The 27,991-nt window shown below is 38.0% G+C and overlaps 6 protein-coding genes across 6 annotated transcripts; 4 read left to right on the plus strand and 2 right to left on the minus strand.

The window, feature by feature from the left end:
* Positions 1-49: 49 nt before the first annotated feature.
* On the minus strand, positions 50-2,242 carry LOC137747257 (glycylpeptide N-tetradecanoyltransferase 1). Its single transcript, XM_068487331.2, has 2 exons — positions 1,940-2,242; positions 50-1,664 (listed from the first exon to the last, which is right to left on the minus strand). The coding sequence occupies exon 2, from the start codon at positions 1,616-1,618 to the stop codon at positions 317-319; it is 1,302 nt and encodes a 433-aa protein (XP_068343432.2). The 5' UTR covers positions 1,619-1,664; positions 1,940-2,242; the 3' UTR covers positions 50-316.
* A 542-nt stretch (positions 2,243-2,784) lies between these two features.
* On the plus strand, positions 2,785-6,353 carry DWA1 (DWD (DDB1-binding WD40 protein) hypersensitive to ABA 1). The gene is made up of 13 exons (XM_068487021.2): positions 2,785-3,099; positions 3,216-3,247; positions 3,349-3,456; positions 3,572-3,648; positions 3,750-3,795; positions 3,939-3,999; positions 4,122-4,175; positions 4,314-4,394; positions 4,606-4,645; positions 4,775-4,887; positions 4,994-5,104; positions 5,519-5,635; positions 6,049-6,353. Exons 1-13 carry the CDS (start codon positions 2,905-2,907, stop codon positions 6,136-6,138), a joined length of 1,125 nt encoding a protein of 374 aa, XP_068343122.2. The 5' UTR covers positions 2,785-2,904; the 3' UTR covers positions 6,139-6,353.
* A 297-nt stretch (positions 6,354-6,650) lies between these two features.
* LOC148698805 (eukaryotic initiation factor 4A-11-like) lies at positions 6,651-9,946 on the plus strand. Its single transcript, XM_088688529.1, has 5 exons — positions 6,651-6,934; positions 7,543-7,609; positions 7,794-7,900; positions 8,075-8,505; positions 9,000-9,946. Exons 2-5 carry the CDS (start codon positions 7,545-7,547, stop codon positions 9,633-9,635), a joined length of 1,239 nt encoding a protein of 412 aa, XP_088544655.1. The 5' UTR covers positions 6,651-6,934; positions 7,543-7,544; the 3' UTR covers positions 9,636-9,946.
* A 3,003-nt stretch (positions 9,947-12,949) lies between these two features.
* LOC137747435 (diacylglycerol O-acyltransferase 1A) lies at positions 12,950-20,022 on the plus strand. The gene is made up of 16 exons (XM_068487542.2): positions 12,950-13,965; positions 14,154-14,234; positions 14,354-14,427; positions 14,552-14,627; positions 14,714-14,781; positions 15,240-15,363; positions 15,558-15,656; positions 16,292-16,393; positions 16,487-16,623; positions 16,735-16,816; positions 16,925-16,945; positions 17,363-17,425; positions 17,537-17,584; positions 18,278-18,340; positions 18,435-18,488; positions 19,533-20,022. The coding sequence occupies exons 1-16, from the start codon at positions 13,582-13,584 to the stop codon at positions 19,635-19,637; spliced, it is 1,581 nt and encodes a 526-aa protein (XP_068343643.2). The 5' UTR covers positions 12,950-13,581; the 3' UTR covers positions 19,638-20,022.
* Positions 20,023-21,481: 1,459 nt separating this feature from the next.
* Positions 21,482-22,296, plus strand: LOC137748965 (uncharacterized). Its single transcript, XM_068489150.2, has one exon. It carries the CDS (start codon positions 21,707-21,709, stop codon positions 22,079-22,081), a length of 375 nt encoding a protein of 124 aa, XP_068345251.2. The 5' UTR covers positions 21,482-21,706; the 3' UTR covers positions 22,082-22,296.
* A 1,426-nt stretch (positions 22,297-23,722) lies between these two features.
* LOC137746737 (casein kinase 1-like protein 1) lies at positions 23,723-27,971 on the minus strand. The gene is made up of 13 exons (XM_068486744.2): positions 27,184-27,971; positions 27,027-27,067; positions 26,447-26,516; positions 26,205-26,353; positions 26,012-26,107; positions 25,844-25,914; positions 25,634-25,695; positions 25,439-25,502; positions 25,273-25,357; positions 25,057-25,183; positions 24,812-24,955; positions 24,383-24,519; positions 23,723-24,257 (listed from the first exon to the last, which is right to left on the minus strand). Exons 1-13 carry the CDS (start codon positions 27,257-27,259, stop codon positions 23,979-23,981), a joined length of 1,401 nt encoding a protein of 466 aa, XP_068342845.2. The 5' UTR covers positions 27,260-27,971; the 3' UTR covers positions 23,723-23,978.
* Positions 27,972-27,991: the final 20 nt, after the last annotated feature.

The following is a 27,991-nucleotide window of genomic DNA, read 5'->3' on the forward strand; positions in this document are numbered from 1 at the left end:
CAACGTGCCATCATGCCGAGGGGGAGGATGAATGAAATGCAAAAACATGTTCAAGATATAAACTCAATCTTTGTTCCAAAATAACCATTTCAACTACAAACACCAAACAGTGTTTACCGTATAAGGATTTGCTTACAGGTAAGATACCCATAACATTTAGGTCTCTAAACCGCATTGCAAAATCTCATATTCTTTGATGATAGTCCAAAGGAGCAAAGGCAAATGAAAGACAACAGCTAGCCACGAGAAAAGGACCGAAAAAAAGAAACAGGAATGGTTTGTCAAGTTCAAAGTGCAAAAACCAAGACCGGAAAAATTACAAGAGTACAAGTCCAAGCTCCGAGGGTTTCAACGCGTTCCTCATCCGGTAGTTGTAGAGATAGTAGTGAAGTTGCCCATCGCCAGGTCCAAATTTCAGCTCCTTCAAAATCGACTCATTCTGCATGACGTCAAGTGCATTGAAAACATCGAAATCCTTCTTTTTTGCAACAATGAGTGCATCGTTCATCAGCTGAAGCAATGGAGTCTTAGTGGTGACGTTATAATAGGAGTATGCAGCCTTCAAGACTGAGTATGTCTGATTGCCGAGGATGGACGAAGGAAGAGTGTAGAAGCTGCAGAAGTCAGTGATGTCATGAGTCTCTGGGCTCTCAACCAAGTAACTGTCCACCACATTCTCCTCTGGTAGAAGCCAATGCTCGACATCATTTTCATCGAAATCTGGTGCAACCACAAACTGGCTCAAGTAGTTCCTAAGCAGACGAGTAACAGCAGGGACATCACGAAGTTCCATTTTTCTGAACCCAGGAGTGGCGGGTGAATCTGGTAGCTTATAAAGTTTTATGGTTCGGCTCATAGTCATCCTAGCACCAAGCCTTGAAAACCCAACATCAATAAGCTTCTTTGGGTTCAAAGACCTATGCCAGTACTGGCAAGTTGTTATCGGAGTTGGAAGAACCACTCCAGCAGTGTAAGCTGCTTGCCATATGTTCTCCAAATGAACCCTCCTTGTCACCTCCTTGATCATAACCGGTGCAAGTCTTTTCGACCTCAGCTTCTTATGCACACATAAGAAATTAATCTCAGCCATTTTCACAATCGCATGACGGACCCGGATTCTAGCAGGAACACCAGTAATGAAAGCAACCAGCTTCTTATTAGTCTTTGCACGAACCCCGATATGCCAGCTCTTATAGTAACCAGGCGGGTGCAAAGCCCATCTAAGAAACTCTTTCGAGTAGTTGAACCTAAACATGTTCTCATCATCCTCGACATAATTGTTCTTCAGCAGATTGTAGACCTCAGTGCAGGTATCTTCTGAGTCCAGATCACACGTGGTCCATTCATATGGAGTTGGCAGATTGTACGGCTCTTGTTTGACCTCAGACAGAGGGGTAGGGGCCTCAATCGGGCCCTCAGGCAAACTCACATCCCCAAGATCCTTAAACTGCCCAACGGGTTGAGTCTCCCAAAATGTGTGCTTTTTTCCAACCGACATCGAATCTTGGAACTTTCGGACTATGGTTTCCAATGAGCTATCATCCTTAACAGCTTGGTTTGCATCAGAATCATGATCTGCCTCCTTAGGAGACCCAGGTGGGGAATTGTTATCACTCATTGCAACTACTTGATCGAATCGATTCCTAATCGAAAATCTTTGCTATCTGAATTTAAAAAACAACAGATTCAAATCAAGAACAAGCAAAACAAACACAACCCATTAAAGAATCCGGGAAAATTTACCATACCAACATTTCAACAACAGCAAATTTAACAGAAAACTCCCCAAGATTTATCTTTACTAATCCAATTCCTACGTTAAAACTGACCCAAAACTGTAAAAACCCACACAAACAAGTATTGATTATCTCAGATCACAGGTCAGCAGTAAGCTAACAGATCTGTAAAATTTAACGCGACGAGCAAGAAACACACTCACGGTTTCAGTGGACGGAGCGCGGGATGCCGTTAGATTGCTGCGATTAGGGCTGAACAGATCTTGATTTCGATTAGGGTTCGTCGAAAAGGAATGAGAATCGGTAGGGTTTTTGGTGGAAGGTAGCGGCTTTGAAGGTGCCGCTGGGGTTGGGAGAATACGAGGAGTGCGTGTGTTGTTGTACGGTTAACGCAACATATTAAGCCAACGAGGGACTGCAGCATTTTATGATTTTCATCGACTGCATTTTACTTTTGCTAATCAACTTTTTTTGTCACTGATCATTTTTTCTTTGTTACCATCGACGGTTATATGATTTTGGATATGTATAAATTTTAATAGAGATAATCTTTAAGAAAAATTTTAAAATATGGACGATTTGATTAATAAAATACATAATAGAGTAGGCTCAACAAAAATGTATTAAAAAATGTGTGTCATCTGATCGTGATCTCTGATTGTATTCTCATTACAAACCTAATTTTGATTTATATCGCAATTACACTATCAACGTGAATGAATATGTAATATAACTTGAAGACATAACAATCACCCTGAAAAGTTATTCCAATTATTTCGAGTTAATACGAGATAAAAATTAAATTAAAATGTATTTGAAATTTTGATTCTAATTTGCTATATCACGTGAGAAGAAAGAGGGAGAAATGCAAGTTGCAACTAGGATAACGAAGTTTGATTGAGGGAGCTACAAAACATGTTACCAAACCTCGGCCTCGATCTCATGTGGGCCACTACAGAACCAAATCTTGGGCCCCTGACCCATAGCACACACGAAGAAAAGCCCATGGGTTTTTCATATCCGGCCCGGTTATGATTTGCGCCAAACCGGTTAGTCCGTGTTTGATTTCCGCTCCACCGAAAGCCATAGCCGAGCACTGTGAAGAAAGCTCAGAGATTTTCACCAAGCTCAGCTGAACTTCCCGCCATCCGCAACCAAATCAACCACCATGTGCGGCGACGCAACGAACTGGGACGAAGAAGCATACAGAGAATCCATTTTGAAGGAGCGAGAGATCCAAACCCGAACAGTTTTCCGAACCGTTTGGGCTCCGTCGCTTAACCCTAACCCGGACACCGTCGTCGTCGCCTCCAGCGACGGATCGGTTTCCTCCTACTCCATCCCCTCCCTTATCTCCAAGCTCGTAGGTTCCTTATTCTTCAACCTCTTATGATTTTGTTTTTAAATTTTAATTAATTTTCGTAATTTTTAATTTTTAATTAATTTTCGTAATTTTTAAATTTTTAATTTTGGTTGCAGCCACTGGGTTTCAGCAATGTGAAATCGCCAAAGTAATTATTTCCAGGCCTTTACATTGTTTGTGATTCTACGACGTTGTATTGACTGTTGATAGCAGCTGACTTTTGGTTGGTTTACTTGTGAATTTGAGTAGTGTTTGGAGGTCGTTAATGGCGGAACCTACTTGCTTCCTTCAAGCTCATGAAGGACCTGCTTATGATGTTAAGTTTTACGGAAATGGCGAAGATTCTGTTTTGTTGAGGTTTGATTATATGTTCATGCTAGATTTATTGACTAGAAAGAACTATTTTGTTTTAGTAATTTTTTAGTTTCACCATGTTTACACCATTTGGTTTTCTCGGATTTTTTACATGTAGTTGCGGTGATGATGGACGGATTCAAGGATGGAGGTGGAAGGATTGGGAAGAATCAGATGTGCCTATTCATTTGCAAGGTGATTTCAGTTTTTGACAGCTTAAAATACTGTTGTTTTGGCGAGTGGAAATCGAATGTGATTCTAACTCTATGGATTTACATTTCTTGCTGTTTATGTAGGAAAGCATGTGAAGCCCATAATTGACCTTGTGAATCCCCAACATAAGTAAGTCACCGAAAAGAAAAACCGCCTGAGGGCAACTTTTTTCGTTCTCCCGAATGTCTTAATATTGATTTGAACATCGGTTATGATAAGTCCCTAGCATTACTTCCTTTGACATTTCTTGTAAATTACTGTTGTCCTTTTAGAGGTCCATGGGGGGCTTTATCTCCAATCCCAGAAAACAATGCTCTAGCTGTTTATAACGAGGTATGCAGGTTTTTCTAGTCCTATGCATCTTTATATTTTATTTTCCATTTTAATTATTTAATGAGCTTAGAAAGTAGTATGTTTTCAAACGAATGTGTTTAACATCTCTTTGACAACGATAGGGGGGATGTATTTTTTCTGCTGCCGGTGATTCTTGCGTCTATTGCTGGGATGTGGTATGTATTTTTTCAAGGTGAATCTTTCAGTCGTGTTATGAAGTGTCTGTTATGAAACATTTTTACATATTACATTGTTCTCGATATAATTTTCTAGCCGCACTGATCCGAGCATGATTTGTATCTGAAATTTTTCAGGAAAGAGGTCAAGTCAAAATGACTTTTAAGGGGCATTCAGACTACTTGCATTCTGTAGTTGCTCGGAACTCTACCAATCAGGTTAGGTCATATTCTTCTTTATCTTCAGGTTAATCATTCCTGGCACTTCTCTTTGTTCTGAGTTATGTTAAATGTTATGGAAACAACCACCCCTTTTAGTTCATTTGGAGTGACGAGTATCAGAATTACAATTACATTAGTAGCACTGTGCACTGAGGTACTAGACAAATGTTATGTTAAATGTGATCTTTTGATCTTTTCCGATATTCAGATCATAACTGGTTCAGAGGATGGGACAGCACGGATATGGGGTAAAAACCTAGCATTTTTCAATTTTGAAGGATTGTGGCAGAAAGTTGTTAAGAATTTACAGTTAGTATGTTTTTGTATAAAGTCACATGGACTTGTTCTTAGAAGCATGTGTTTATGGTTTCACCCAGATTGCAAAAGTGGAAAGTGCGTTCAAGTATATGAGCCAGCCAAGGGTATTAAGTTGAAAGGATTTTTTTCGTGCGTCAGTTGCATTGCTCTTGATGCAAGTGAAAGCTGGTTGGTAAGCAATTATGTGATGAGAATGTAGTTGCTTTAGTGTTCTAAACTAATTCTCTGTTGAAGTTGCTAGCTGCTATAACGTACTAACCTTTTTTTTTCTTCCGTAGGCTTGCGGTAGCGGTCAGAGTTTATCAGTTTGGAACCTTCCTGCTTCTGAATGCATTTCAAGGGTTTCAACTTGTGCATCCGTACAGGATGTAGTATTCGATGAAAACCAAGTGAGCTCCCACCACAGCCCTCTATTAGTTAATTTTCTAATAGTGCGATATCCCGTATTTAAGTTCCAAGAGAAAGGGTGTGAGCAGTAACTCTGGTTGTTTTCATTTCATATGGATATTAAACCAAATTTCTTAACGGGATAAGTTGAATTGGTAAGATATCAGCGAATGAGCAACGATTTCTCTTTAGATTATTAGATGATAATACAGTGATACTGTCACTAAATCTTCAATGCCAACGGATGAGGCGGGAATTAAATTGTTTAAATACTTATAGATACGGGCAGCAATAAGTATAAGATAACATTATGCCCAGTTTGCCTGTTATAACTTCTAAAGAAATGCCTAGTTTGTAGTTAGGAGGTACAAAGGAAAACCAATATCCCAAAGCTTACTGTTACTTCTCCTTCCCAGGTATTAGCAGTTGGAGCAGAACCTCTGCTTTCCCGTTTTGACATTAATGGGGCGATTCTTTCACAAATGCAATGTGCTCCTCAGTCTGCTTTTTCCGTCTCATTACATCCATCTGGGGTATGTTTACTTGCTCTCTTTCGCCTTGATATCTGTTAATAATATTTAAGCATTGTGTCTTAAATGTTGGTCCTACCAGCATTATCCTTGGATTGAAGATTATGTATCTCAAAGTAGGTTGAGTGACACAAGTAATCAAAACCATCTGGCTTTTCGAATCCTTTTGTATAGATTTTGTCCTCGACTCATTCCTATAAATAATAGGTGTGGCTAGCGTAAACCTTAAACATTCTTTTTTAGCTGCCATGGTCACTAGAGTAAGGTTGCGAACGATAGATGTTCTTCTCCGACTCTCGTAAAGCGGGGAGCCTTGTTGGCTAGTCGCCCGTGGTCACTGGAATGAAACTTTTAACTTCATTACTTAGCAAAACTCTTTTTCAGTTCTCACGTCATTGAACCGTTGTTTTGTTCAGGTTACCGCAGTAGGAGGTTACGGTGGTCTTGTGGATGTTATTTCGCAGTTCGGAAGCCACTTGTGCACATTCGGCTGCCGATGCGTTTAGGAAGAGTTCACTCGTCTTCTGCTGTTTAAAAGGGGCACTTGAAAGAAGAGTGAAAGAATTTTAGAACTGTAAAAGTTGTAAAATTACTAATTGGCCCACTTTTTTGCCCCTGGCGGGAAAAAAGTTTTCGGACAGTAAAAGTCGTAACATGTAATTTAACTTTTGGTAAAATCCATTCTTTTTCATTATGAGATTAAGACCGCAATTTTGTTGAACTCTAAAGTCGAGGGAAATGAGATTCCATTTAAGATGGCCAATTATTAGAGAAATATTTGTCCGTTCCTCTTTGCAGACAAGTCAAAATCTAACGTGCACAAATGAATGTTAATTTTAATGATATATTGTCGTGTTTATGTTAAACTGTGACTTAACAGTTAAGAAAAATAGTGTCGGATATGAGTTTTATATTATTTTTGTACGATTTCAAAACAATTTCGACTGGGCCTAATTTTTTTTTATTTTGCGGTCCATAAACACGTGCAAATATGTTTGAGCGTGTAGGAGTCCGTTTTATTCTCCGATTCCACTCCTGCTAATCGGTACCCGCCACGTACCCGTATCGAATCTGGAGGGACGCTATGACCATACGCAAGCCCTCACTCGCCGAGTTTTCACTCATCAGACGCCCAACTCCTCTTTCTCTCTCGCTCTCGCTTTCTCCCTCTTGCATTCCTCAACTCCGCGGCTTAGATCCGAGGAGTTTGGGAAACCCTAATTCCCAGAAAACCAGGACAAAGATCTCTTGCGACGCTCTCTCTCTCTCTTCGCCTTCAACTCTCTCACTCATCACTCGCAGGTTTTCCTTTCACACCTTTTCGTTTTTATCTTTTGCACTCGTGCTGTTGTTTGATCCGGTTCTCTTTGTTTTTTTTTTTCGCAATTTTTGTTGCCGAATTTGTAGATTCTGAATCGGTTTCTGTTCGTTGATGTTGATTTCTTAATTTTGCTAAAAATTGAGTAGCATAATTTTCTGCTTTTTTTAATTGTTTTAAGATTTTTAGATTTGAGAATTTATTTTAGATAAATCTTGTCGTTCGTGCTGTTCATATATTTTGGTGTGAATCTTTGCGTTTTGTTATGCCTGTGAATCTTTGAAATTCTCGAATTATTGCTGGTAATACTGTTTAGGCCATGTTTTCTTTGATATTCTCGTGGCGACGAAAAGAGTTTTTGATGTAAAATTTTGTTCTGAGTTCGTAAACCCTTCTAGAGTGGGGAGCGATGAACATTTTTGTATGTTTTTCGAGAGGCAACCATGGAATTTTGAAATCTGAGACAATTTTTTTATTCAAAATAGCGTGACGATGGGATTATTTGGAGAATTAAGTGTCTTTGAATGGCTGTCTGCACAGGTTGAGAAGATTCATGGCGTTGTTTAAATATGTTATTGTTGTAATTTTGTAGTCATGGCAGCAGCACCTGAAGGATCGCAATTTGACACTCGTCAGTATGATACCAAAATGAGCGAAATGTAAGAATTCTCTCGTTTTATACTTTTTAACTGTCTGTTTAGGTCTTTACGAATACTGTTTTTGAATGTCGTGGTTATGTGTTTATTTTGCCCATTTTTTCTTTATTATGTGGTTAAATGTAATTTGTCAGATCAAATTGGGATCTAAGTGTTTCTCTCGTGTTTGGTGAATTGTTTGCTGCAGACTTGCAACTGATGGGCAGGAATTCTTTACATCGTATGATGAAGTTTATGATAGTTTTGATGCTATGGGTCTTCAAGAGAATCTTCTGAGGGGAATCTATGCTTACGGTATACACAACTAGCCTTTACCTTTTTCCCTCTTTTTATTTGGTTATGTATATTATGATATCAGGAAAAGTTGTAGAACTGGTGTACTTTAATGTCTTCATGAAGTTTTCAATTTGTCTTCTGTATTTTCTCTGGACTGGTGGATGATTGAATGAACGGCAATTCTTTCTGCAGGTTTTGAAAAACCCTCGGCTATTCAGCAAAGAGGAATTGTTCCCTTCTGCAAGGGTCTTGATGTGATTCAACAGGCTCAGTCTGGAACTGGAAAGACAGCAACTTTCTGTTCTGGTATTCTTCAACAGCTTGATTATAGTTTGACAGAATGCCAAGCCTTGGTTCTTGCACCCACTCGAGAGCTTGCTCAACAGATTGAGAAGGTTATGAGGGCTCTTGGAGACTATCTAGGTGTGAGGGTGCATGCTTGTGTTGGTGGAACTAGTGTCCGTGAGGACCAACGCATTCTGTCAAATGGAGTTCATGTTGTTGTTGGAACTCCAGGTCGTGTTTTTGATATGCTTAGAAGGCAGTCACTTCGTCCTGGTAGCATCAAGATGTTTGTTTTGGATGAGGCTGATGAAATGCTTTCCCGTGGTTTCAAGGATCAGGTCTGTTTTCAACTTAATTATGTCCATTTGTTTTATGAGTTCCATGATTTTTGTGGATGCATTATGTTCTGAATAATGATGTTTTACGTAATTATTGGACTCCTCATGTGCAATGATGAAACAATAAATAGTATATCTTGTGACTAAGTATTACTCTGCCCGGTTGTTGGGTGGGAAAAATCTTGTAACTGTAGCCTAATATTCCTTTCGACTTCTCATGTTTCTGCTTATCGGGCTTTTTAGAAATATCCATTTAAATTTCGGAATGTGAAATATGCTGAGTAGTTGAGCTGTCTTCATGTTCTGTGTAGATACTTTCACATTGTATGCATGATTGTAATGCAGCGAGTAACAGTAGTTTGCTCCACCAGTATGTTGCTTTGTTATTTGACCTGGGCTACCTTGAGATATGGCGTCCATTTGATTTCCTGAAATCAACGCAATTTTGTAATTAAAATTTTATATATCTAATACGAATTTTGTTTGGGATCCAGATCTACGACATATTCCAGCTTCTTCCATCAAAGATTCAGGTTGGTGTGTTCTCAGCCACAATGCCGCCTGAGGCCCTCGAGATCACAAGGAAGTTCATGAACAAACCCGTAAGGATTCTTGTGAAGCGTGATGAACTCACCCTGGAAGGTATAAAGCAATTCTATGTCAATGTCGACAAGGAGGAATGGAAGCTTGAGACTCTTTGCGATCTGTATGAGACCTTGGCTATTACCCAGAGTGTCATTTTTGTTAATACTCGACGCAAGGTTGACTGGTTGACTGACAAGATGAGGAGCCGAGACCATACAGTTTCTGCCACCCATGGAGACATGGACCAGAACACCAGAGACATCATCATGCGGGAGTTTCGTTCTGGATCATCTCGTGTCTTGATCACCACTGATCTTTTGGCTCGTGGTATTGATGTTCAGCAAGTCTCCCTAGTTATTAACTATGATCTGCCCACCCAGCCCGAGAACTACCTTCACAGAATTGGTCGTAGTGGACGTTTTGGAAGGAAGGGTGTTGCCATCAACTTCGTAACGAAGGATGATGAGAGGATGCTGTTTGACATCCAGAAGTTCTATAACGTGGTTGTGGAGGAGCTGCCTTCAAATGTTGCGGATCTTCTGTGAAGAGATTTTGTCTTCTTAATTACCCAAGGAAAAAGCCGGTATCTGCGTAGTAAGTGTTGCTTTGTATTGAAGTTTATTTTCTGTTTTTCGTCCTTTGAGCCCTCCACATCCCCCACCATTTTGTGTCTTCTCTTATATTATTTAGGATCTAGTTACTTAATTTATGGTTGTTGGATTAATATTTAAGTGGTACAAGTTAAACTTGCAATGTGAAAACCGTCGTTGCCTGAATTGGTTGTGGTGGCCACTCTGTTGTTGCATACTTTCTACCTACTAATATTATTAATGTATGTATTCTTTTGAGGTATGAATTTTTCTTGTGCTTTTAATTTGGTTTTGAATGTTCTTTATGCCCTTGGATGAGAGCAACTCACATGGCACGGTACATTGCCACAACGGCATCCCGCGGTAATAATACAATGCCATGTTGAGAGAAACATGCACATGTTGTCGTATCATTGGCATAGGATGCCAGTGTCGGTGTACTCGTGTCATGAAAGTCTTAGTACTGACTGTAGTGATGACTACAAAGTAGTACAATTTATGCGATAATGTATGGTCAAAGCTGGTTGGGATGATAAATGTATGACACCAATTGGCTCTTTTCATGCGAGGAGTCGTTTCTCTTTTATTTCAAATCACGGTGTAACACGTCCAAATGGAAAGCGTTCTCTTCGTTTTCTTATAGAGGAAGTAAGAAAAGTTTATGTGAAAAAGGCATTTTGCTTGAGGGAAATTTAACCAAAAACTTCCAGTACTGTTCATTTTAACGAAAAATCATATTTTTACACTAAAAAATCAATTCTGGTACTATTCATTTTACCTTTTATTTTGTATTTATCGTTAAAACTCAAAGTTTTCAAGCCTAAGGAACTTTAGCAAAAAACTTTTGATAATGTTCACTTTAATGAAAAATCATATTTTTACACTAAAAAGTCAATCATGATACTATACACCTTACCTCTTTATCATTAAAATTCAAAATTTTCAAGTACTTTTCATTAGTTTCCTTAATTAGACTGTTGGTTTGTCGTTAAGTTTTACTATGATGGTGGAGTCAACACCTAATTTGTGGGGTCGGCCTTTTATATATGCTTTAGAGCGTTTCCATCCTTCTTGGTGGATTTAGATCTAGGAGACTAGGATGTCAATTTTGTATAATTCAACTATTTTATATGCTTAAAAGTATTTCCTCGTGCACCTGGTGTCTCGTATAATTCAACTATTATATAATTTTGCATAGTTTAACTTTATATAATTTTGTATAATTCAACTATTATATATGCTTAAAAGTATTCTCTTATGCACCTGATGTCTCGTATATAGTTATTGCACAGATAAAAATAATTTAAAATAAATCACTAATTATGTCATGTGACTATGATTGTAGAGTATTGGCGTGGGAAGTTAAAAATATGATTTGGTATTTAGAGGAAAAAAGAATTCAAATAGCTGTTGAAAATTTTTCATTTTTTTCTTTTGATTTTTCTTGATTTTAATATTTTATGTAGTAATTAAATTTTTACTACAGAAAATAAAATAACCGTTGGATTAAAGTAAGAATTTGAATCGGACATCTAACATTACATCATGTGTCAAGTGAAGTCTAGCTGACCGTTGTGATGGATATTAGATGCTTAGATTCTGTCGTGTCACTCTTCAGGTTGGGCTCATGTGGTGCACATACTTGTGCAACAAGAATTTAAAGGCCCCACCGAAGCTAGCACTATGGATTTGGGCTTAGACTCATAGTCGACATCAATTGTGGGAGGCCAAAATGGGTGTAGATATATTTTGGGTTGAATTTGAAATCTAGGCATGTAAATTTAGAATTGGTGAAAATGTTTTTTGAACCGCCTCTTTGATCTTAATACAAAACGACAACGACAACGACAACGACAACGACAACGACAACGACAACGACAACGACAACGACATGGTCGCGTTTTGATTTCACATGTACCTCACCCTTTTGTCGCTTTCTATCGTAGTCTTAGCGGTGACGTTAACTAAAGTATAGTCGTTAGGATTAACGCGCCAATTGCAATTAGTCTCGAAACGGAAGGCAATGCGATGAGGAATCAAGTCCCACAAAAAAAAATTTCCTGGGTTTAACTCGAGAGATTTTTCAATGTGACCGGCATACCAGATGGTACATCACGTATTACTATACAAATGGTAGGATATGTGTGTTAAAAAGTTAATAACTTAAAAAAATAAAATTTATCATCAATTACATAAAAACACATGATGTAGTGATTTACCACTCGTGTTCCTATCACAATTAAAATTTTCTCGATTTAACTCTAAGCTTCTGCTAATCTATCTTTGGCCAAGTGTAAAGCATGATTAGTGGCACAATAGTTTTATATATTCATTTGCGTTATGCAATCTGCAGTACGATTCTTTTAACCAAGTTGACTCATGAAAACAACATTTGTAAATAAATAGAATGCTCAAGTGATTAGTCACTTGCCACCTGTCACTAGTATTTTAGTTAATTTATATTTTTTTTATTCGTAAATAATGGATTTTAAGTTTAATTTACTTAAATATCGTTCAATGACTAATTATTATGATCATTTATGTGACTCTGATCTAACCCACACCCCATATCCCAAACCTAAATATGAAATAAAAATGTCGCTGTTCTAAGACCGTGATTAGTTAAGTAAAACACTATTTGACCCCTTAATTACAAATCTCAATCTAACAAGAAGAAAAGGTTTCAAACATGTTTAAATTATGATTGAACTAACCGTAATACTAAGTGACGTTAGAAAAATATCTTAGATAGAGAAAATAGTTGATAGAACTACATGCTAGGAGGAATCTCACTTCGAATGGGATTAAATATAGTACAACAAAAAAATTTGAATGCTCTTGGGTACCGAATACTCTAATATTTTAACTGTTAAATCTCAAATTTTATGGTTTTAAACAAAAATTCAACGATTAAATTCTATAAAATATCGAATACTCTAAAGCACACAAAAAATTCCATAATAAGAAGGGTCTCTTTCTAGGAGGTGTAGATACATAGTCTGACATCCCTTGACAAATATTTATCAGAGGTGAGGTGGATTGTCTGCTTTCCATTTCCATACTCTCCATATGTCATTCTGTTTGTGTAGTCACGGCTAAGTCACATCAAGATTTTATATTCCTATTACTTTTTTATTTTATTATTTCTATAAAAAAATTAATATAAAATGTTGACATAACTTAATCATGACTACACATCAGAGTATGAAAATGAGAGGGCAGACAATTCACCTCTATATTTATTCATCCCATGTTGTACTTTCCCATATAAATATAAAAAGTACCTACATATCAGCATCTTATTATCCGATTAGATGCTAACCAAAGCTAATTTGTTTACTTAATTTGTGTTGGGAGGTAAGCGGGAGCCGAGGAAAGGAAGGCAAGAACCGGGAAGCGGTTTGTATGCGGAAAGCTCAACGGGACCAGGTCTGCATCTTCGTCCCCCTCCCTCTCCCTCTCCCTCTGTCACACTCTTACAGGACGACACAGTTTTTGGTTAAACGCCATAACCATCACACACCAATTCCCCAAGCGGCCGCTTGTCGTTTCTCCGCCTCCTACCGCCCCCCCTGACATCATCGCTTCGTCATCATACCTGCAATCGCCACCGTCTCTCTCTCTCTCTCTCTCTCTCTCCCCTTCCTCTGTGTTTTTTGTCGCTTTTTATATAAAGACCTCTCAGCTTCCCACTCATTCACCGCCACTACGCGAATTTTCTCGCTCCCCCATTTCTTCCTCTATATCTTTTTTTCCATCTGAAATCTCTCTCTCCCCTCTCTCTCCATGAATTCTCTGGAATCCGAATCATAAAGATTATCTGAAGTCTCTCTCTGTTCACCTCTTTCTTCATCTCTCTGAGTGTGTGTATATATATATTACATATATTTGCTGTTGTTTCATGGGAATTGCGGATTCGCCTGAGGCAGTAGCCACCGCAGGCGCCACCACGAGCCCCCGCGCCGACCCAGATCTCAACCATACGCTACGCCGCAGACCCTCAGCCGGCACCGTGGCGGAATTCGACTCGAACGCGAACCAGGGCGGCAATTCCTCGAACGATTTGGTTCGAGACTCGGGGAGTGATGACTCAGTTGGCGCCAAAATCTGCGACGCCGGCGATGGCGGTGCGGAGTCCGTCAATGCTGTTCAAGCCAAGAAGGGACTCGGCGAGAATGATCGGGCCGCTGATCCCTCCGCCGCGAAATTCACGTATCGGCCGTCCGTTCCTGCTCATCGGAGAGTTAAGGAGAGCCCTCTCAGCTCTGATGCCATCTTCAGACAGGTATTTAAGCCTTGTGTAGCTTAATTTCACTTCTAATTAGTGCCACTAATCCATGATTAATTATCAGTTTTGAAAATGTGTTTGCTATGACCAAGTTTTTGTCTTTTAGCTTTCACTGAAGCTTGAACAAGATGCTGATTGCAAGCTTTGGTTTTTTTTTTTTTTTTTTTTTGTGTGTATTTTTTAAGAGTCATGCAGGTCTCTTCAATCTGTGTATAGTAGTACTTGTTGCTGTAAACAGCCGGCTTATCATCGAGAATTTAATGAAGGTTTGCCATGTGCCCGTGTCTACTGTTTTTCGATTAATTTTACACCGTTTGGTTGTTCGTGTTTCCCTTGTAAATTAGGGCATTTATAGAGGTTTCTTACTGTTCAATTATTGTTGCAGTACGGTTGGTTAATTAAAACTGGTTTTTGGTTTAGTTCAAGATCATTGCGTGATTGGCCACTTCTTATGTGCTGGTAATATTTCCTTTTATTATGGTTCGATATGCTGTTTGGTTAAAGAATTACTTAATTATCATTACCATCTTTGAATTACAAGTGATGGGATATTTATTCGGCTCCTCTTTTCTTTCACTTGCAGCCTTACTCTTCCTATATTTCCGCTTGCGGCCTTTGTAGTTGAGAAGTTAGTGCTACAGAAGTGTATATCTGAAGCTGTGAGCAACTCGTTTTGTACTACTTAACAAAAATAGCTTCCTGCAACTCTGTATCTGAAATATGAATTTCTGGTCTGGCATTGCAGGCTGTTGTTTCTCTTCATATAGTCATTACCACAACTTCAATTTTGTATCCGGTTTTGGTGATTCTCAGGTCAGTTTGAACTTACTATCAAGTTTCCATTTAGTTGCATTCCCACAGTTTTTTGGTATCAGTCGGTGAAACTATTTATTACATTTTGGCCATGGTGCTGATTGGAGGATTTAGGTTTGAACTATCACTGTTACATTCTCGTTTCTAGCCCATTACTTGTGCTTAAGTGCTATTCATTTATTAGCGTATTTTCTGGATTTACAATCTTGGTTACTACTCTGGAATGCTACGTTGTCCCCAGTTCTTGAAATAGGCTTGTTTTTGTGGAGATCTTAGAAACTTCAGGGGATAAATTCTTAAGCTGAAATTGACATTGGATGGTAGTTCTGTCTGAAAGATTGTGTGTATGTGTAATATGAGAGGCCTTTTTTTATTTGATTGATGGCATCTTTTAGTTGGCTAATATGTGAATAGCAGTGACAATGTTGCATTTATTTTATTTACTTCATTTTCTCCAGGTGTGATTCTGCAGTTTTATCTGGTGTTACTTTGATGCTCTTTGCTTGCATCGTGTGGTTAAAACTCGTATCTTTTGTGCATACAAACTATGATATGAGAGCTCTTCACAAAGCAGTTGAGAAGGTAGCTATGAACTTGTGAATAAGTTTTTCAGTTAACGTGAATATAGTCTTTTCCTTTGCCGCTTTAGATTAAATATGAAGTTTGAAGAAAGTTTATAAAGGTCCTAAATCTTAGTAGATGTTTAATTTGCTTCAACAATTTTTTCTTAATAAATGATTGTTTTCTAATTCTTGAAGTCCTTTGACTGATCGCAGGGGGATGCCACACCTAGTTCTCTGAATACAGATTACCCTCATAATAACAACTTCAAAAGTTTGGCATACTTTATGGTCGCTCCAACATTATGTTACCAGGTAATTGCATTACTCTTTTAGAAATTAACCTAGGTTTTCTTATCCGTCAATCAATCCTTATTCAGAAAGTACAAGTTTATGAATTTTGATGCTTTAGTCTGTTTAAGTCACCTTTTCTTTTATGTTGTTTGCCTTTCCTTTGCCTGTTTTTTGGCTTTTAATTACAAACGGAACAAATATTTTGCCTCAGTTATAGACTGTCATGCGGTCACTTAAACTTCATAGCTGCTCCAACCTGGTGTTGTGAGTTTTCCCATTACAAGTTTGAATTCTGCTCAAACTTTCTTTATAAATCTTCTATCTTTCACTTGACTCATTATTGTTTAAGTAATATGTATGTCTAAGATGACTAAATTATTTTTTCTCATTTTAAATATGATATTAAATGAATCATCGCAAAAGTATATGATTATTTTCTTACAGTATTATTGGCACCCCTAATTAAAAGAAGGCTAATTTTCATGTATAGATAATTCATAACTTGATCTTTAATGTATGGTTCTTATCTTATGAGGTGAACTTTTACATTACACTTAAATCTTTAATTTATGGTTCTTATCTTATGAGGTTAACTTTTACATTACATCATTAATGGAGAAATGAATTTAATTTGATTTATCTGACCCTTATTTCAGACTAGTTACCCTCGCACAGCTTCTGTGCGAAAAGGTTGGGTGTTTCGTCAACTTGTAAAGTTGATAATTTTTACTGGAGTGATGGGATTTATAGTAGAACAAGTAAGTTGGCATTTGTTGTTTTCGACTAGCTTTTAGTGCTCTTTTATTTCGTTGTGATTATTGATGAATTCATACACCTGTATATTTATGCAGTACATCAACCCTATTGTCAAGAATTCACAACATCCTTTGAAGGGGGACTGGTTATATGCCATAGAGAGGGTTTTGAAGCTTTCAGTTCCCAATTTATATGTGTGGCTATGCATGTTCTATTGCTTTTTCCACCTCTGGTACGTCTTGCTTCATCCCCTACCTTTCAGTTCCCAATTTATATGTGTAGCTATACTAAGTTTGCACTTTCAGTTTTGAGTTTATGCTTACATCCAGTGTTAGAAATATAGGTTAAATATTCTTGCTGAGCTGCTTTGTTTTGGAGATCGGGAGTTCTATAAAGATTGGTGGAATGCACAAACTGTTGAGGAGGTGCGTTTTATGTTTATGCAATTTATTCTTAGGTTATGTTATACAGCTCTGAATTGAAATTTTTTCTATTTACTTTTGTTGCATGGCTCTTCTGGTGGCTGTCATCAGTATTGGAGAATGTGGAATATGGTATGTCTGTTGAACTCTAATTCAGTTGTTATCTTTTCTCATATACTTAAAAGTACTACGATAAATTATTGTTTTGACTTCTATTCGATATTCATTTTGAATCTAGGTTGCTTATTGGACTGTAGTGAATGTGGTTCTTAATGTGTTCGAATTTGCATCAAACAATATGTGTATTAGCATTATCATTAATAAGCATTGTAACTTATAAGCCTGAAAAGAGGCTATATAAGCCTAATTTCCTTGTCATCAAAGTTGCCATGTAGTGACAAAACTCAGTTAGATGGTATCTGATGTTTACATTTTACAATGATAACAACCCCACCACCCCCCCACCTCACCTCACCCCACCCCAACCCCCCCCCCCCCTCTCTCCCGCCCGAGTGAAAGTGTAATACTGATTGGGTGTATTCATTTCAGCCTGTTCATAAATGGATGGTTCGGCATATCTATTTTCCATGCATACGGCATGGAGTACCCAAGGTATCTAATATCTCTTTATTTTAATATTAAGTGATGCGTGATGGACGAACTTTAATTTGTTTTAGAATGTGCAAAATTAATTTGTTTTTTTTGTTCTGGCTTTGAATTCAGGGAGTTGCCATCATAATCTCCTTTCTAGTATCTGCTGTATTTCATGAGGTATATTGCTCTGTTTCTGTGAGTTTATGTTGTTATTTAGTGATCCTCTCCCTTTGGATAATGACTATTCTATCGCTCCTTCCTTCATCATATTCAATTGTCTATAATATAATTAGCATTCTCTCTCTTTGGAATGTGAGTGTTGGTAGGACTTGAAACTGATAACTTTGGAAGCATGTCATTAGAAAACAAGCGAATCATCATCTTAGTATCTAACCAAGACTTAGCTATTTAGGTGTACATCATCCAGGAATGTGTACACTTGGTAATTTGCTTGATACAGTAATTGCTATCAAGCACAACCTTGAAGGGCTATGCTACCATTGGTTATCGGAAGATGATCACCCACTCCGATTACCTTACAAGAGTAGAATACCCATACACATAAGAATGAATTCTGATGTCAGGACATGGGCAATGGCAAAATGAACTCTTTACATTTGATTTTGGCCAAAAGCTAAAGACTACGTTCGAGCATGGAAATATATAATTATATTAAATACAGAGCTCCTCATCATGATCACCAACACAAACTCCACGTGAAACATTATCTGGGGGTCAGCTGAAATATTTCTCCCTTTTGTTTTATGCCTTAACTCGGATCTGAATTCTCATGGCTAGTTTCTATAATGAAGCTTGCATAGCTGTTTGTGTTTCTATTATCTTATCCAATATTGTTCGACTCGTCTCCAGCTATGCATAGCTGTTCCCTGCCACATATTCAAGTTGTGGGCTTTTATTGGAATTATGTTGCAGGTAAGAACATTGTAGTTTCCTTGCCGCATTTAGGAGTCCAACTCATATTGATGATCCATCTGTCCTAATTTTCTTTTATTGCGTTTTTGTACAGGTACCACTTGTCTTGATCACAAATTTCCTGCAAGCTAAATTCAGAAACTCAATGGTATGTCCTTTTTTTTAATCATGTTGTCTCATTTTATTGCAGCATAGTTTTGCCTACTCACTTGGTTGGCGTTAACCTTCTATTCAAAATTTAGGGCCCGTTTGGTATTCAACTTAAAACCTTTAATCATTCTTAAGAACTTCTCTTCAACACAGATTTTTTTTTTTAATTTTTTTTTATTTGTTTATTTATTTATTTTAAATATATAAAATCGAAGGTATTGAACTCAGAAACTGTTTTAGATCTTAAAATTGGTAAAGTCCCAGTCCAGTTTCTTCGTATTGGTTAGGTAAGTAAGTTAGGATCTCATTGGCAACTACCTTCCCCACCTCCTCCCTCACCGTTGTTGGCACCATCCAACGCCAGGAATTCCTTAACCTTTCCGCGTAGCAATAACTAAGTGGAGCCACGGCGGAGTCAAGTTGGCGCTCATGGCGAACACGAATCGACTCCCTGTGGACAGTGGGACCTGATCGACGCTGGCATCGAAGATCACGAAGAGGGGGAGAGGCGAGAGAGGGTGAAGATCGGGCTTTAGAGTTTTGTGTTTGGAGGTGGTTGTGTTTAAAAACTTTAAAATGTTATTTTATCAAATAGGCATCGTTTTTAAGTTAGTCCTTAAATTCAGTTTTTAGAAATAGGCCAGGCAAACAAGAATTACAGTTTGGAACTCAAAACTTGTTTTTGAGTTATAAAAACTGTATTTGGATTGAATACCAAACAGGGTCTTAGTTTCTAGAGAGAATTAAAAACCTGGGGGCGGTCCTGCTGGAGGGATAGGGGTACAAAGGCATCATGCTAGCATCCTTCTTACAAGCTTCCATGTCGCACCTTTCCGTTTGTGGTTTCCAATTCGGCAATTCTACATATTAGAAAGTAAACTCGACGATCAAGAGTTCCTATAGCCCTTTTATATTTTTACTAGTTCGGAGATTCTGTTCGTGCTCTATGGATTGCTGAGGGCACATACTTTCTGTGTACGATTTCGATATTGGTAATGTTCATTATATTTCTTCTAACCGTATTTTTTAATCTTTTTTCTAGGTCGGAAATATGATCTTCTGGTTCATCTTTTGCATCCTCGGTCAACCGATGTGCCTGCTTCTGTATTACCATGACTTGATGAATCGGAAGGGGCAACTCGACTGAAGTTTTGAGTCTCGTAAGTATGGATCTAATCGTTCTGGAAGCGGTGTTGCCTTACAAAATATGCCGGCTTTTTATACTTTCGCCGAGGCAACTCAACTCATGCTGCTTCCTTTGGTTTCAACGTTTTCATGCTCCATACGGTTTTCATCTTTTACATAGTTTTGCTAATTCAATTGGCTTTATATAAATCTTTTAGATATATTTCATCCTAGTTTAGTTTTTTTTTTTTTTTTTCCGGTATATATTTAGTTTCGGAAATTTGAAGAAATGGTGTCAACATCATCCTCCCTCCTTATATCCTTGGGAACTTTAACGAAAAGTTTCCAGTACTGTTTACTTTGTCGGAAAATCACATTTTTACACTAAAAAGTCAATTTTGATACTATTCACTTTACCTTTTATTTTGTCTTTATCATTAAAACTCAAAGTTTTCAAGCATTTTTCATTAGTTTTCCATATATCCTTCTCCCCGCCCCTATAGACGTAAAGACTTGACTTCACTGAACCGGCACTACTATTTGTCGGATCAAATAGGGCTTATTACTCAATAACCGGGAGAGAAATGCAACTACGGGGCGCTACTAGCGGGGCTTGCTTCGCTTTTGTTGCGCAGCTCGCTGCTTTTCATTTTGTTAGTAGTAGGTGCTTGCCCTTTGTTGAGTTTGGGTTTGGGGAAGAGGGCATTTCCATCACGAATGATTCAATCTAGCTATAGGTTCCCCTTCCGCTACCTTGTTACGACTTCACCCCAGTGGAGGACCCTATCGTGGTATGCGCCAATACGAACACCAAGGGCCTTTGTGGCACTAGTGTTAAGTAGACGTCATGGGTGATCATTGGTCCGATGCTTGGGGCGAAACCAATTCTCAGGGTGTGACGAGTGGTGTGTACAAGGCCCGGGTACATGTCACCTTGAAAGGTCTAGATATCTAATCTGGATGTGATGTGATTTCAACGTTATTTGTTTAAGATCTTTTCTACACGAACTAAGAAAAAGCTTAGAGGTATTGAGTCACATTTTTTAGCTAAAAACAGAAAAATCAATTAAAATCAGTATAGTGATCCAAAACCAACCATAACAGAATTCTGAATGTCACAAAAAATAAGTTTCTAAATAATATTATTATTTACAACACAATGATAAAAAAAATGAAAGGCTGAAAAATAAAATTTTTAAAGAATTACATAAATTAAATATAACAGATAATAGCTAGAACGATTTTAAAAAAAAAAAAGAATGACTGAAAATTAAAGGTTTTTAGATAATTATAGATATTAAATATACGCCTATTACTTTTATACTAGTAGGCAAAATCATATATTTTTTTATTTTTAATTAAATCACATAACTATTTATTAATTTTGTATAATAATGTAATAAGGGCCACTGTCCTTGGACACGAGATTCTCACGTGAGCATTAACATCAAGTGAAAAATCTCCAGTTCGTAGAAGAAAAATTAATAATACCGAGAGTTTTTCGTTAAAGTTTTCAAAGATACAAAGCGGGAGGATGATGTTGACACGATTTCTTAGTAAAAATGATTAGAAAAATTAATAAAAATGATAAGAAAAATTAATAAAGAATACGGGGAGCTTTTCGTTAAAGCTCTCTTCTTATTAATTTTTTTTATTATTTATTAATTTTTCTAAATTTTAATAAATAATAAGAAAAATTAATAAAAATAATTAAAAATTTCGAATTTTAACAAAAATGATAAAATAAAGATTAAAATAAATAATATCAGAAATAATTTTTTAATATAAAAATATAATTTTTTGTTAAAATAAATCGTATCGAAAATTTTCGTCAAAGTTACTGTAATAATATCACCGACAAATGATCAGCATCTTGGTGGGAGTCAGCGCCGAAATGAAAAAGTAAATAATTGATATGCAAAATTTCCACGACCCCCAACGAAGCTCCTTTGACTGTTTGACCGAATACGCACAATCTCCGCTGCACTGGAGCTCTTGGCTCCAGAGAGAGAGAGAGGAGAGAGAGTGCGAGGCACTGAAGGTGGAGCTCATACATCTTTGCGTGCTCCGTTGAAATCCTAGTATCCTACCATGGAAGATTTCAGATCCAAATCGTGCGGCCACGGAAGAACGGAGGTGGAGACCTACAATGGCGGCAGCGGCGCTTCGTCGGGAGTCAATGGGATGCAGGATTTCAGGTGCTACAGCGCGTCCTACGCGTCCTCAGTGCACCCGCAGCAGCAGCAGCAAACCCAGGCGGGAAGCAGCGACGAGAAGTTCAGGAAGGGGAAGTCGGCGAACGGATCGGCGACGAAGAGCTGGAGCTTGAGCGATCCGGAGCTGCAGAGGAAGAAGAGGGTGGCGAGCTATAAAGTTTATACGGTGGAAGGGAAGCTCAAAGGGTCGCTCCGGAAGAGCTTCCGGTGGCTCAAGGAAACTTGTAATAGAGTCGTCTATGGGCGGTAATCATCATTTCTGAATATAATATTATATAAATCGGTAAGATTTATTTATTTTTTGGTTGTTTAATTTCTGCTTGGTGTTCTTAATTTATAAGATTATAGTGTTCGTGTTGGAAATTGTGAGGTTTTAATGTGATTCGTTGATGAATATTTTGTATATCGTGGATTTTTGGTAATCTGAAATCCTATCAATGAAATTTAAGCCTCTTTTGCTGGTTCGTATTATTGTTGTGTAATTTTGTTTTTAGACACAACTCGTTCCGACTAAAAACGTTTTGGTAAAAATATTTTTGGAACTGATTCTTAGATACAATGCAAGTGAATCTTGAAAAACACTTGACGTGTGACGTGTTTATGTACTTCTTGCAAAAAAACTCTTTTTACGACATTTTAAAAGAGCTTTCAAACTTAGTGTTTTTAACTTCTCATATCCCTCAACGAATGGGTGTGAATGAGGTTTCGAAATATGAATTCAGGATTCGGTTTTTGCCGATGTCATGCATTTCAGAATGGTTTCCGCTTCCCTCATGAATGCAAACCCTTGCCAAAATTGTTGTTCTTGAGAAAGATTACCGGGAAAATCGCGAAGAAATGGCAATAGAAACACAAACTGGGAGTTTTCTGGATAGATTTTCTCGTATCAAGTAAGCTCAGTTTGTCCAATTAGGTTGTTATTAAGGTTTTTCGACGTTATGGAAGTCGCTGATTCTCACTTGAGATCAAACAACAGAGTAGAGAAGATGACTCCTTTAGGGTGTCGGACCTCATTTACTAGTTCTATTTCATGTTGTCGGAAACTTTTTAAGTTTATCGTAGTTGCTTTAGCGTGTTAGAGCAGTCGGGCAGAGGATAACGGTTGTACAGTTCAGCGATGAATGTTCCGCTATTCTGCAGAGGATGACCATTCTCTCATTTGTGCGTTGATGCATTGAGTTTGTTTTGGGGAAATGTAAGAGGGCAGGCAACGTTGAGGGTTAAAGCTGGCTGGCTTTCTGTTGTCGGAGTAATCATGCGTTATTGAGCTTTTGTAGAGTTTCCGTTTCGAGTTTTGGTAATGAGGCTGGTTGACGTGAGTAGTTTCGGTATGAGAAATCCTGCTAAATCCGAAAAGGTAGAAGGTAAACGACTTGGAGATGAGAGAAAACTATCATCGGTTGCGTACCCGTAGCTCTCTCTCTCTCGATGTGGTATTCACCTCGTGACATGTAAGTTCTTCGCCTTCGGGAGACCCAAGTTCTCACAAAGCAAGCAATAGAACCGATGCGTAAAATTTGGTCAGGCTCTGTCATGCATCATGCAACCCTACTTAATAGATTTCCCTCCTTCCTGGCTTTGGACTTCGAAGTTAAAAGGCCTTCCAAATTACCAAATCCCAATTCCCGTCCTTTCAATTCTATTTTCGATTAAAAGTTTGTAACCGACTCTTTATGCATATTCATAAATATGCGTTCTATTTTCGATTAAAAGTTTGTAACCAACTCCTTATGCATATTCATAAATATGCGTTCTAGTTGCACGTAGCGACCGGACGAGTACGAGGATTCTGCTGCGTTACTTTCGGATTTGGGAACAAAGTGAAACATGCAGCTTCTAACAATTCTGTACCAATTTTGTTTAATACACAAATAAGGGCTTAAGGGGAACATTTCTGTTTGAACAATTCTGTTATTTTTCTTTGGAAAACGAAAATTTACATTGTTCATCACCCAAATGAATGTATCGTGTTAAAAGCACAAGTTAAAACAACAAACACTCGCAGCTCTCTTGCATATGGGGAAACAACGGAGTTCAAACGAAATCACCACCCTCGGAAGGACCCTCTCACCTTCGACGTATATTAAAACAGCCCAAGGCAAAACCATCGAATTTCGATTTACGGTAACCTGCAAGGGTCGGCATCGCTAATAATGAACCCTCTCTTCATTGTCTAAATGCAGACCTTCGATGCCTTTAAGGGTAGTCTCGTAGTTCCTAGTCTGAGATGTATGTCTCCGGGTGGGGTCCGATGACTCGACTGGTGAACTTCTTCGGCCACTTGAAATTCTGTGTCCTCCAGGGCTAGCATCGGTTGTTCGAGGGCGAATGTCAGACTCACTTCCGCCAAATGCATCACGGCTGCTAGAAACAGCAACTCTCCTTGATGATCCGGCTGACCGGCCAAAAATGTTGCTATTTGACGTCTGCAAGACCCAAGCATGCACATGAAATTTTTGTCACAAGGCAATAAACATTGAACTATTCATGTTGATACAACCCCGCAAAAAATGATTTCAATTCATAAAATAATGCATTCCAAACAACTCACCTCTCTAGTTAATGAAGCATCATTAGCAATTGGATTCTTCTGCCTCGAAAGGCTCATGGAATTGAGAGCCGGTCCAGGTATTCTCCGCCGAGAGGAATCCAATGATGTTAGACCAGTTGGCCGCCCGTCTTCCTCACCTACAAGGAAGCCGTGAAGCAGAATGTTATAAAATCCAAAGCTAATAATATGGGAGAAATGACACCCAGATATCGGAAAACCTTTAGTAATAAGTTATAGCACTCGAAAAGTAGACAAAGAATTCCTTAAATTTATATATTAACATACAGACAGAAGTCAAATCTTAAAATAAGCGAATAGGAGAAAAATGCATGTGGTAATCTAAAACACCACCATCCTCTAGCTGCAACGAATAGACTTATCGATAAGAATGCTGTGTAAATTCATCTAGACCAATCCTAAACAACGTACCTGTCAGTCTGTCCGCATTAACAGCAGCATGGGGCATCCCAGAACTTGTTCCAGCACCAGCAAGGGCACGGGTTGGAGGAACAGCCAGCTGTGATTGCTGATACTTCAAAATTGTCCAGTCAAACACATAATCAAACTGAAAGCCTGAAGCAAAACCCAATGGATACAATCAGTGTAAATAGAATGCTCACTGTAATGTGGAAATCCTCTTATAATGCACATTGCAATGAGAATAGAATTCAAACCTTCACGAATAAAGACATCCCTGAATATTTTTTTTAAATAAACATAGTCTGGCTTATCATCGAACCGTAGAGAGCGACAGTAATGGAAATACGAAGCAAACTCTGTCGGATAACCCCGACATAATGCCTGCGAAATCATTAATTCTCTAGTCACAACACTCAAAGACATGAGGCCTGAATTGTATAAAACCACAATAACATTCACAAGCATCGTACCTCAATTGAAGTAGAAACCTTTTTCTCACTAATTCTCTCATACTTCTGCTTCTTAGTTCCCGCTTTTAGTCCCTGCCAAGGAAGACTAAAGGCAAAAACAATTATTAAACAAAACACCAACAGACAGCACTACAACAACAAAAATAGGGTCTTCAGAAATAATCACCTTCCTCTAAGGAAATACATAAGGACATAACCAAGAGATTCTAAATCATCCCTCCGGCTTTGCTCTATAAAGCGCAGAATAGCATAAAAGAAATTATAAATCAATGTCAACAAACCAGATAGTAGATTTAACTGGAACAATTGACATAATAGGAATAGAAAAGGCAAAAAGAAAGACTAAACGTCTAAAACATACCAATTCCAAGGTGAGTGTTCATGCTTGCATATCTTGCAGTTCCAGTCAAATTCTTGTTTTCCCTGCAGCATTCATGCCCATGTACAGTTACATCATTAACCACATATCTCGTAGTTAGAGTCCTTTTCTCGTTTATCTTATGCTACATTTCTCTACAATCATATTCGAAGACCATATTAGGGAACACAGAAAAACACAAATCAATCTCACCTATAAGGAATATGCTGACGGGTTGTACTATCTCTGTATTTCTTAGCCAGACCAAAGTCTATCATGTACACCTACATGTAACGAAAATCAATTACCGTATTAATATAGACTCATTGGCATATGAAACATAGACTTACACAACTATGTACACCAAATTAAGATAGAAACCTGATTTGCACGCCTTCCCAAGCCCATAAGAAAATTGTCTGGCTTGATATCTCGATGTAGAAATGACTTACTGTGAACAAATTCAACACGACTGATCTGAAATAAATGTCAAGCACGGCAAAAGTCAGTATCTCCAACATAAATATCTAAAACCAAAACAATGATGTGCAATTGTGCACAGGCTCACACCTACCATTTGATCAGCCAGCATAAGAACGGTCTTCAAAGAAAGTTTCCTACTGCAGAAGTTGAATAAGTCTTCAAGACTAGGGCCCAGTAAATCCATAACCAAAACGTTATAGTCTCCTTCAACTCCAAACCACCTCACATTTGGAATCCCAGCTGCAAAAGCCAAATTTAGAAATCAGAAAACTTACAGCAAAAACTTGCACCAGAAACTGCTGATGAACTATCAAATGCAGCAGTTTCACTTACTTCCTCCTGCTAGGATCCTGTATAACTTGGATTCATACAGCAGCTGAGGGTGTTTTGTCTTCACACTTTCCTATGTATCAGAAACAGCACGACAATTAGCTTCATAACACACAAATATTTCACGCTAATAACAGTTCAAAAAGGAAACTTCAACACCAACACCAAAACTTGAAGACCTCACTTTTTACAAAAAAATACGATCTTCCTAAGATTAGTTTCTAGATGCTTATCAATCAATCAAACCAATACATTGCTTGGAACTCCGCCAATAAAGAGGAAATAACCTGAAACACAAGCTCCTAGCAGTAATAGCATCAACATAACCGGGAAAATCAATTGATCTAAGGACAAGTCGTTCCACAAAACCTTGAATTCCTCAGCATTACTAACGCAAAGTGAAAGCCGAAGCATGAAAACCAGACCATGAACTTAAAGCATCATTCATACAAATTCTCAGATCACGGATTAAACTTAAATTAACACGTAACTAAAAAACTAGCAAATGGGCATCAAAATCAACCAAAAATAAATAAAAAAAGTCAAAACTTCGCAGCTGAATTGGAACAAAAACGCCACTCACAAGCTTAATCGCGACCTCTTCGTTCGTCTGAATATTTGTACCTGCAAAAAAATCAATAAAAAATTCAAATCCACAATTAACCGCCTCCTTACATACATAAATATACATAATTACATACAAATCCACAATTAACAGGAAGAATAAAGAAGCAACAAACCCAGATAGATCTCTCCGAACGAGCCGCTGCCGATCTTCCGGCCGAGCCGAAACTTATTCCCAACGCGAGGTTCCATATCTTCCAGAGCAGCCCAAATCAATTGAAATCGAAACCCTAACCCTAAAATTACAAAACCAAAAAAAAAAAAAAAAAAAAAAAGAAAATGGGAGAGAAATTGGAAGATTATTCCAAAAAATCACATCAAAAACAACGACGACGACCCCGCAGGTGCATCAGCAGAAGGCAGTCGGCCGACTCAACCGCAACGACTCCGGATTGTTCATCCAATATAAGCAAAGCAAGAAAAAAAATAAAAATTATTACGCAAAAGCAAAGCAAAGCAAACAAATTTTGTACGGACAGCGATGCGCTGGGGCCTCGGTGGGTTCTTTCTTGTTGGAGATCTAGGGTTAAGATTTTCCTTTTTTTATTCTGAATTATTATTTTTTATTTTATTTACTTTTGTTGGGTTAAAAGCACTTTTGGATTATAAATTACAGAAGGAGAACGGCAAAAGCAAAAGCAGAAGCACGCTTTGGCCTATTGTTATCTATAGTATTCGTATCTATACCCACCACCACCGCCTCCTCCTATCCAATACACGGACATAAAAATACAACACGATACAATATAAGAATATGTCAAATTAACAAGAAGAATTATTATATAATCATAAGAAATTACGACACGACAAGAAACGCGACAACACAGAAGTATGAAGGGATACCACCATGTCAATGCACGGTAGCTTCTATCCTACTTTTCTACTTTTGATTCACTTGGAAGCTAATGTTCGGTAGATGGAAAA

Source organism: Pyrus communis, chromosome 2, assembly GCF_041283825.1.
Source record: "Pyrus communis isolate YQ-2024b chromosome 2, ASM4128382v1, whole genome shotgun sequence".
Taxonomy (NCBI): domain Eukaryota; kingdom Viridiplantae; phylum Streptophyta; class Magnoliopsida; order Rosales; family Rosaceae; genus Pyrus; species Pyrus communis.